Source organism: Peromyscus californicus, unplaced genomic scaffold, assembly GCF_007827085.1.
Source record: "Peromyscus californicus insignis strain IS unplaced genomic scaffold, ASM782708v3 Scaffold_17__1_contigs__length_78620276, whole genome shotgun sequence".
NCBI classification, from domain to species: Eukaryota; Metazoa; Chordata; class Mammalia; order Rodentia; family Cricetidae; genus Peromyscus; species Peromyscus californicus.
The window spans coordinates 26,959,069-26,969,836 of NW_026294469.1; the positions used below are offsets into that span (position 1 = coordinate 26,959,069).

Below are 10,768 nucleotides of genomic sequence, written 5' to 3' on the forward strand. Positions count from 1 at the left end.
AGACAGGGTCTCTCTACATGCCCCTGGGTGTCCTGGAACTCACTCTGCAGACCTAGTTGGCCTCAAACTCACAGAGATCCATCTGCCTCTCTCACCCGAGTATGGGGATTGAAGGCATGCACCACCATTTCCAGCAGCAATTAATATTCAAGATTTTATTTTTATTCTGGCCCAAAAGTAAAAAACATAGATAAATCCACTGGATTACTTTTATGCTTTTACTCTTTATGGTTGTTAAAAGTATAGTCATAGGAATAAATTAAACACAAGTCATTTTCAACTACTAAGAATTCTTTCCTTTTCATATTATTTTGTGAGGTGTATAGTTAGATGCCACTTTGGTTTGTAAATTCTGAGCTGTTGTAGTAAAAATCCATAGGATAATTTTTAAAACAACTACAGTAAGGATTTGAGTTCTGTTAAGCCCTCTTGGTTACTCATACCCATTTCTCACACATATGGTGACTTAAGAGGAAAATATTTTCTTTGCTTACTGTCAAGGTTCCTTCAGTTTGTAACCTGACATGATTTAGGATTGCTCAGAATCTTGCTCAGATAATAACTTTTGATCCATATTTTGCCTCCACCATTGTAATTCAAAGATATATGAAAATGGGAATTAGAGAACAATATCATCAAGAAAGATCGACTACAGCTTATAATTAAATCTAGAAGGAACCAAAACTTCAAATATTATGGCCATTTTGAATGAAATATGTCTTAGTTTTCTACTGCTGTGATAAAATACCGTGACCAAGGCAAGAATAAAGAGTTCCATCAAGAAGGACCCTATCAAGAAGAAAGAGTTCCTTGGGGGCTTACAGTTTCAGAGGGTGAAAGTCCATGACCATCATGGCAGAGAGTATGGCAGAAGCCAGGAATCGTGCTGGAGAAGTACCTGAAAGCTTATACCTTGATCCAGGGGCAAGAGGCTAATTAGGAATGGAGGGGACTTTTGAAACCTCTAAGCATACTCCCAAGTGACACCTTCTCCAACAAGGCCACACCTAATCCTTCCCAAACAGTCCCCCAACTGGGGACCAAGTATTCCAATATATGAGCCTATGGGACCATTCTCGTTCTAACCACCATAGACTGTGACTTCATTGTGGAGTACATTTTAGCATGCTCATGGCCTTAGGTTCTATCTCCATTACCACAAAAGAAGGGCTTTTCTTTGGGTGGTTATTTACCGAGTATTTACTCTAGTTATTGAGATTAACCATTAATCTTTGTTAACTTTGTATAGTGCAGGTTATCTACAGTACTTTCTTCTTATTTGTGCCATATAATAACACAATTTTTTACAAATTATATATGCATGAACATGTATTTATAATTATTCAAAGACATATTGTTGAAATTGAAGGATGAAAAATACCATATAGACAGTAAACAAAAGAGACTTTGGAGAATAGCAAAGTCAACCACAAAGTTAATTTTAAAGATCATTAAAACACCATTAAAGAGAGCTATCCTAGATGATAAAAATGAGAATCTATTTGGGAAAATATCAACTTAAACATATATGTAGCTAAATATAGTAAGTACCTCAAAGTAAAAGTCTTAGTTACTTTTTCTGTTGCTGTGATAAAACACCCTGACCAAAGCGACTTAAGGGATAAAGGATTTATTCTGGCTCACAGTTCAAGGGTGTCATCAATCCTCAGGGGTGTCCTGGAGCTTGCAGTAGCTAGTCACATTGCATTTACAGCAAGGAAGCAGAGAACAGTGAATGTTTGCATTCATTCCACTTTTTCATTTTTATATAGTCCAGGATCCTAGTCAAAGGACTAATGCTACCTACAGAGGTCAGGTCTTCCCACCTCAGTGACTCAAGATCATTCCCTAAAGACATGCCCTTGGATGCACATGTCCCGGGTGATTCCAGATCTTATCAAGGTAACAACTGAGATCACCCATCACAACAAATGAAACAAAATTCAACGCAAACAGTATTTAATTTTGATTAATTTGATTGGGGGTAAAACAACAACAATATCTACATCATTACATCATTAATGAGGCACACATTTGGGTGTGTCTGTGAGGGTGTGTCCAGAGATTTTTAACTGAGGAGATAAGGCACACCCTAAATATGTTAGGAACATTCCATGGGGTGAGGTCCAAGACTGAATAGGAAAAGAAGAAAGTGAGCTGAGCACCAGCAGACATATTCCTCTGCTCCTTGACTTTAGATGCAATGTGACCAGCCATTCCATGCTCTCACTGTCTTGTCTTCCCCATCACATTGAATTGTATTCCCTCAAATGCTGAGTCAAAATAAACTCTTTCTTCAATAACTATTTTCTACAGCAGTGGGAAAAGTAACTAATTCAATCACCAAGACTTAAAAACCAACTCTAGGTTCTGAGATGGCTTGGTGTGTGGAACCAAAATAAGACCAAAATGCTTTCACCCTAAAACTAAGGCCTAAGATTTCTCCTTTTAGGTACAGGCCATGAGTTACTAAAACCAGTCAGTCAAGATTCCAGAAACCAGGAAGTGTAAAAGTACAGAGTCACAAGGTAGTCACAAGGTAATGACTGCCAAACTATGGAATGTCCTCTCCCTGGTTCCCTAGGTAACTGTTTGACCAAAGAATGTTCCAACCCTGGTTTCCAGGGTAACTGACCATAGAAATGTCCCCACCTGAGGGCAGCCAATGAGAAATGGTGGCGAGCAACCACCCCCTTAGAAGTAAGATTAAGCCATGATTTCTAGAAAGTCCCTAGAAGTGAGCCAATCAGAATTGTACCCTACTAGCACCCCTAAATGATGTAACCTTGTGGTTTTTGCCTTTAAAAACTGAGCTTGCAGAGAGGCGGGCACTTCCTCCAGCCTCCACTGTGTTGGATCTGTTGGACGACATCCCTGCCTAGGCTTGTATTGCTTTTGGATATCCCAAATTAAACCTTGCTTTTGCATTCCAGCATGCTCATCTTCAGTGGTCTCTTTGGGGGTCTCCATCTGGGCACAACCGGTGGGCAAAGGCACCTTTCACTAAATCTGATGACCAGTGTTCAATCCTCAGGACCCACATGGCAGGAGAGAATTGACTCTCAAAAGTTGACCTCTGACCCCCATACATACACCATGCTGCATTCTCCTTATGAATAAATATAATTTTTAATTAAAAATAAAACTACACTAACAGAGAATTCTACTAAAAAAACAGCAGGAGATTTTTTTCAATTCTTCAGGATGGACCATCATAAAATATGATTCCACAAATTTTAAATATTGAAACCAAGCAATGCTTGATCTACAGTTATAATGGAATTAACCTGGAAGTTCAGAAAATTCACAAACAATATGGAAATCGACATATTTCTAACCAGTAAATGCGGCATAAAAGAAATCATAAGGAACATTGACAAAATCTGAAATGACTGAAAAATGAAAATACAACATAGAAAGTGTCTGACATGCAATTAAACTTAGAGGCAAGTTATAGCAGAAAATAACCCACATTAAAAAAAGATCTCAAATCAATAGCTCAGATTTCTACTTTAGGACAAGACCTGTATTCTTGGTCAGTATAAAACCAGATAGATAGGTTATATTGATGATCTAGTCTCGAAAAAAGGAATGAAAGAAAAACATTGAATAATGAGAGCATTCTAAGCACCAATGAGCAAGAGAAAATTAGAGTAGATGGACTCAATGAATTAGAAAATGAAAAACAGCTTAAGTGCAAATCAGTGGAAAGAAAGGTTTAGTATATTGCAATAATCAAGAAAACTGACAAACTTGTACTCAGATTAATCCAGGAAAAAGAAGATTGAAATTTCCAAATTATGGAATAATAGAGGGGAAATGTAACCTACTTTACATAGAAAAGGAGACATTATAAGAGGACTCTCTTATAATCTTATGATCAATTTCAAGTACACTAGTTCTAAAACCAAGATTAATTTTTTAAAAATTCCTAGAAACACACTGCTAAAACTGACTAAAGAAGAAATAGAAAATCAGCCAGGCGGCAGTGGCACACACCTTTAATCCCAGCACTCAGGAGGCAGAGGCAGGCGGATCTCTATGAGATTGAGGCCAGTCTGGATTACAGAATGAGTTCCAGGAAAGGCACCAAAGCTACAGAGAAACTCTGTCTCGAAAAACGGAAAAAAAAATAAGTCCAGCAAGTTTGTAGGACAAAGATTGTTTTCCAAAAATAAAATTAAAAAAAAATCCAGAAGTATGAAAAGACCATAACACTTAGAAATTGGCTTAACTAAAGATGTAGGAGATTTTATAGCAAACACTGGAGGACATTACTGAAAGAAGTTTCAAAAGATTTAAGTAATTAGAAAATATTTGTGGACTGGAAGACTTGATTCTGCATAAATAGTTGTATGTTCAATGGTCAGCAGTTTTAATCCATCTCTCAGTCAACTTTTTACAGAAATTGCCATGCCAACTCTAAAATTCTTATGAAAATTAAAGGAATTCAGAAATATAAAGACAAAGTCAAAGGAGTTATGATTCCTGATTTAAAGAACTTTCTGAGTTATAAATTAGACATTTGAATATCTGGTGTTAATTGATCACATGTAAGCAATATATTTTAACTACTATATACCAGAAGTGTTTAATAAAATGATTAAAGACTTTTATCTTTTCTTCAGTTATGCTTAAAGTGCTTGCCTACGTAATACTAGGGAGGAGTTCAAGTGCCATTTAATTCCTTGAACACTGTCCATCTCTCTTTGTGTATTCACAGTGAAAAAAATGCTTCAGATATCATCTTTTATTTCAGCACTAGTGATGTAACTGACCACAAAAGTCTTTCTCTGTAGCAGTGCACCTTACCCGACTGAGAAATAGTTTTTAGGTGTTTATTCCTTATTGTCTTAGGGTTTCCATTGCTGTGATGAAACATCACGACCCAAAGCAACTTGGGCATTATTTGGCTTGCACTTCCAGATCACTGTTCATCATTGAAGGAAGTCAGGACAGGACCTAAAACAGGGCAGGAACCTGGAGGCAGTAGCTGATGCAGAGGCCAGAGATGCTGCTGCTAATAAGATGCTAATAATAGGCTTGCTCCCCATGGCTAGCTCAGCCTGCTTTCTTGCTATAGCACTCAGGACTACCAGCCCAGAGATAGCACCACCCCACCATGGGCTGGACCCTCTACCATTAATCACTCATTAAGAACATGCCTAACAGGCTTGTCTACAGCTAGATCTTATGGAAGCATTTTCTTAATTGAGGCCCCTTCTCTCAGATGACTCTAGCTTGTGTCAAAATGATACAAAAGCACACTTACCATATTAAATCTCCTTTTGTTCAGATATATATTTTCCTGATAAATTTGGAGAAAAAATCCACAGCATAACATGATAAGGAACCTTTCTTGATTCTTTATTGTAGCTTGAAACATTCATTGACTCTAACATTATTTAAAAATACCTACACATAGATATTTTATATACTAAGACCAGGAATAATTAATCATGTCTTACCAACAAAACCACTGATTTCTAAGTTTGTAAGCATTCCTCTTGGCTGGTGATTACTTCTGAAGACAGTAAAGAATTTTAAAGGATATAATAATAATCGAAAACTTGGGTACAGATCACACGACACCCCTGATACGTACATACACAAACCAGGGCTGAAATTCAGATCTACTGTAAATTTTGTACAAAATCGTTCACCCTTCTAATTCTACTTGGGCATATAAGACAGCACGTGACACTGGGGGAATTATTTGTGCCAAATCTCATTTTCTTCATCTATAAATCATGACCAATGCAAGGACCAACTTCACAGAGTTGATGGAAGAGGAAATAATTAACATGTAAAATGTTGATAATTCTTCCCATTTGGCAATATATGTTAGTACTACTGAGATTTTATTTGGTTTTGGATTACAAAAGGAACTGGAAATAGGTGATCTCAAAACACTTTGCCAACCTGTGGAACTAGGAAAATAAATTATGGTCAAATTTTGTTCTGAACTCTTTAAGTCTAACTAGAACCTGCTTACTATCCTAGGAAATTTTCTATCTGTTCTTCTCAGATTTGTTTTCCATTTATATTTTTTAAAAGATACATCCTTTTTTATTTTCTTCAGTATTTATTTTATATTTTTACTTTATTTTATGTCAGTGCTTATGCAGGTAGAAATGTGTTTGAGTGCATTTATTTATTCAACTGACATATGATCAATACTTACTATAATTCATGTTTTCCAATTCCAGAATATGATAGTATGGACATATTTTAGCAGCAACTTATTTAATATGAATCATAAATTAATCCAATAAGTAAATGAAATCAGGTGCAAAAGCCTAGGAAATCTTGCATAAGAAAGATAAATGATGCACCATCCGATATACGGCCTGTAACCATGGCCTAGTAAAATGTTTCCCCATGATGCTCCAGTTTTCTTGTATCTTTCAGGGTAATCAAAGCAGCTACACTCACACTGAAAACTGTTGTACACCCTTCACTTTCCTCTGTTAATAAGATTATGAGGAGAGGGGGATCTCACTGTTTCATGCTCAAAATGTTTTAAGTCTATACTTGCTTCCTCTTGGGGGATTATGATATCCACAATTTAAAGGGTGTACACAAAGCTCACTATAAAGTAAACTTCACACGTGATAGATTATATCATATCAAATCAGGAACCAAAATAAAGCTTCCTTTAAGAATTCCTTACACATAGGTAGCTAAGTAAGTAGATGTAAAGCCTGGAAAGAACTGTATGAACTTCACTTGTTTGATTTTGTCCTGCTCTGATCATGATTATATATTAACTCCTGCCATCATTTCAAGACTCAGTTATCTTATTTGTTGAAATCCTTTAATCCCCTCTCCAGGCCATTCTGTAACTCAATCATGGTTTACCTCATTTCTATCTAGATTTATTTTATTCCACACACTAAACATCAAACTTCTTTATTCAACGGTTCTGCTATTTGCACACCAGTGTAGAGAAATAGAAACCATCCTTAGGAAAAAAACAGAAACAAAAACAAAAACAAAAAAAACCCAATCTCTTTCTTAGGATGATGTGGTAATTACTTGAAATTTTTGCATCTCTAAAAAGTGCTTATTTATGAGAACCAAACTGGTGTAAGTGTCATTAAGTGGATTCAAAATTAAGACTTTAGTTTACTTGGTTAGATTATGCAAAATACAAAAGTACCGTCAAATACCACCAATTGACCTTTGGGAAAACTGAGTTAACTTCCTGTTTCGTGCTAAAAATTCTTCTGACAAATGCCCCAAAATGAAATATCTTTATCATTTATGCAACCTAAAATAAGAACAACACTTGTAAACATGAAAAATATTAAGCATTTCTATGTGTTGTTCATTTGGAAATTTTCAAAAGGTTTCCAACTTGAAAACACTGTCAATTTCTCAATATGGACGCAGGGTGGCGCTGCAGGCTAAGGTTATGAATAACCGCTTAAAAAGCTTCCTGGTCCTTTGTGTCGCAAGACGGAATAAAAAAAAAAACACGGACAGGAAACATCATAAAGAATACTCGTCTCTGAATGGGTTTGGGCTGCAGTATACTAAATGAACAAAGGTTCAGAGCAACTGAGTAAAGAATTCTCCAACGGAGAAATCAGAATTCAGCATTCAAGCCATTCAGAGTCAGCTGAACAGTCTGATACAAGCACTCCTGTTTCCACCATGGAGAAGCTGGAGAGAATTCACCCAAACAGGCAAGTGATTCCTTTCCTTTTTATGCTGCTTTGGGATCGGGTTCTAACAGTGCCTACTCGGTACTCTATCCTGGAAGAAACAGATAGTGGGTCCTTTGTAGCCCATCTGGCAAAGGATCTAGGCCTGAGATCTGGGGACCTGACTGCCCGGTCTGCACGGGTGGTGTCTGACTATGACAAACAGCAGTTGATTCTGGATCCCGACACTGGGGATCTGTTTCTGAGGGAGAAACTAGATCGGGAAGAGCTTTGCGCCTCTGTGGATCCCTGTGTGCTGCATTTCCAGGTGTTCCTAGAAAAGCCAGTGCAATTTTTTCAAGGAGAATTATTGATCCAGGACATAAATGACCACTCACCAGAATTCCCAGATAGGGAAATGCTCTTGAAAATACCAGAAAACAGCCAGCCAGGCACTCTGTTACCACTGAATTTAGCCCAGGACTTGGATGTGGGCAGCAATGGGCTACAGCAATATACAGTCAGCCCCAACTCACATTTTCATGTCCTCACTCGAAATAACAGTAAAGGCAAGAAATACCCAGAGTTGGTGCAGGACGGAGCCCTGGACAGAGAGGAACAGGCAGAGCTGAGCTTGACCCTCACAGCTCTGGATGGTGGCTCTCCACCTAGGTCAGGAACAGCCATGGTTCGAATCCTGATCCTGGATATCAATGACAATGCCCCCAAATTTGTGAACACCCCCTATGAGGTGCAGGTTCTGGAAAGCAGTCCCCCAGGCTCTCCAGTCCTGACTGTCCTAGCACAGGATGCAGATGCTGGCAACTTTGGGAGAGTTTCCTATGGCTTGTTCCAAGCATCAGATGAAATTCAACAAACCTTCTCAATAAATGAAGTCACAGGAGAAATACGATTGAGAAAGAAACTGGATTTTGAAAAAATTAAATCTTACTGTGTACAAATCGAGGCCACAGATGGAGGAGGTCTTTCGGGGAAGGGAGAGGTGGTGATAGAGGTGGTAGATGTGAACGACAATGCCCCAGAGCTGACCATATCTTCACTGACCAACTCAGTCCCAGAAAATGCTCCTGAAACTGTGGTTGCTATCTTCCGAATACGAGATAGAGACTCTGGAGAGAACGGGAAAATCATTTGTTCCATTCCAGATACTCTACCATTCATTTTAAAACCCTCTAACAAGAACTTTTACACCTTGGTGACAGAGAGCCCTCTGGACAGAGAGAGCAGAGCTGAGTACAACATCTCCATCACAGTCACTGACCTGGGCACACCCAGGCTCACAACCAAGCACACCATAACAGTGCAGTTGTCCGATGTCAACGACAATGCTCCCACTTTCACCCAAACCTCCTACACCCTGTTTGTCCAGGAGAACAACAGCCCCGCTCTGCACATAGGCACCATCAGTGCCACAGACTCAGACTCAGGCTCCAATGCACAAATCACCTACTCTCTGTTGCCCACCCATGACCCGCAGCTGGCCCTCGACTCGCTCATCTCCATCAATGCCGACAATGGGCAGCTGTTCGCGCTCAGGGCCCTGGACTATGAGGCCCTGCAGGCCTTCGAGTTCCATGTGGGCGCCACAGACCAAGGCTCTCCTGCGCTCAGCAGCCAGGCGCTGGTGCGAGTGCTGGTGCTGGACGCCAACGACAATGCACCCTTCGTGCTCTACCCGCTGCAGAACGCCTCTGCACCCTGCACAGAGCTGCTGCCCAGGGCGGCAGAGCCAGGATACCTGGTCACCAAGGTGGTGGCAGTGGACCGCGACTCTGGACAGAATGCCTGGCTGTCCTTCCAGCTGCTCAAGGCCACGGAGCCCGGGCTGTTCAGCGTGTGGGCTCACAATGGTGAGGTGCGCACTGCCAGGCTGCTGAGTGAGCGAGATGCTCCCAAGCACAGGCTGCTGCTGCTGGTCAAGGACAATGGAGATCCTCCAAGGTCTGCCAGTGTCACTCTGCATGTGCTGCTGGTGGATGGCTTCTCTCAGCCCTACCTGCCTCTGCCAGAGGTGGCGCACGACCCCACCCAGGATGAGGACTTGCTCACACTGTACCTGGTCATTGCCTTGGCTTCTGTGTCTTCCATCTTCCTCTTGTCTGTGCTGCTGTTTGTGGGGGTGAGGCTGTGCAGGAGGGCCAGGGCGGCCTCTCTGGGTGGCTGCTCTGTTCCTGAGGGACACTTTCCTGGTCACCTGGTGGATGTCAGCGGCACTGGGACCCTGTCCCAGAGCTACCAATATGAGGTGTGTCTGACTGGAGACTCTGGGACTGGTGAGTTCAAATTCCTCAAACCCATGATCCCTAACCTGTTGTTTCAGGATGCTGGGAGAGAAGTTAAGGAAAGTCCCCACTGCAGAGATAGCTTTTTATTCAGCTAAGTGATGTAAATTCCTAGACATTGTCCCATTCTTTTAAGAAATGATCTTGTTTCTAAGAAGTTCTTCATTAGTCTAACATGCTTACATCCTTAATTCCGCTGTTTTTTAATTGGTTTGAAGGTACTAGGCTTTTAGTTGTACTAAATATATTTCATATTTTTCTCTGCATAAGAATATCTCTTTGTTACTAATACTCCCATAACCCCAAATAGCCCAAATAGTATAACATTTTCTCTGAATGATACTCTTAGTGATCTTCCAAGACATTTTAGTGCCCTCAAGAAAACTTGCGTTTGTGTATAAATTTGGGATTCTTGCCCTTTCTATGCGATTTTATCTTTTCAAAGGTAGATTGTTTAAAACGACTTATGTTGCCTGGATCTTTCTGCATGAATGGGAAGCCGCATTATGTCATGTTCACTTTCAGGCTGAGTGCCCTGAATAGTCAAGTCATAAAATTTAAACTGTATGTGAATGTACACAAGGATTGTGACACTTTTTGTTTGTGAGCATCATGCATGTTAGTGGGCCTGTTTATTTGGTTGCAAGTGTTCTAGAAATGCTAAAAGTTTAAGTTTTGAATTCTAACTTGATGAAAATTAAAGAGAACATATGTGATTTCTCATTCCACTTATTAAATAAAACTGTTACATCACTGCTTTGCTATAATCTCTTTTAATAATTAATCTCATAATCAGTATTTTGTCCTTTCTTTCTT

General features: G+C 39.7%; 1 protein-coding gene across 1 annotated transcript; it reads left to right on the plus strand.

Annotated features, from left to right (window-relative positions):
• Nucleotides 1-73: 73 nt before the first annotated feature.
• Nucleotides 74-10,705, plus strand: LOC128112717 (protocadherin beta-4-like). The gene has a single exon (XM_052741970.1). It carries the CDS (start codon nt 7,543-7,545, stop codon nt 10,048-10,050), a length of 2,508 nt encoding a protein of 835 aa, XP_052597930.1. The 5' UTR covers nt 74-7,542; the 3' UTR covers nt 10,051-10,705.
• The last annotated feature ends 63 nt before the right edge of the window (nt 10,706-10,768 follow it).

Bases quoted from the DNA above. Each gene is read 5' to 3' on its own strand.
- LOC128112717 (XM_052741970.1), top strand. From the start codon at position 7,543: ATGAACAAAGGTTCAGAGCAACTGAGTAAAGAATTCTCCAACGGAGAA.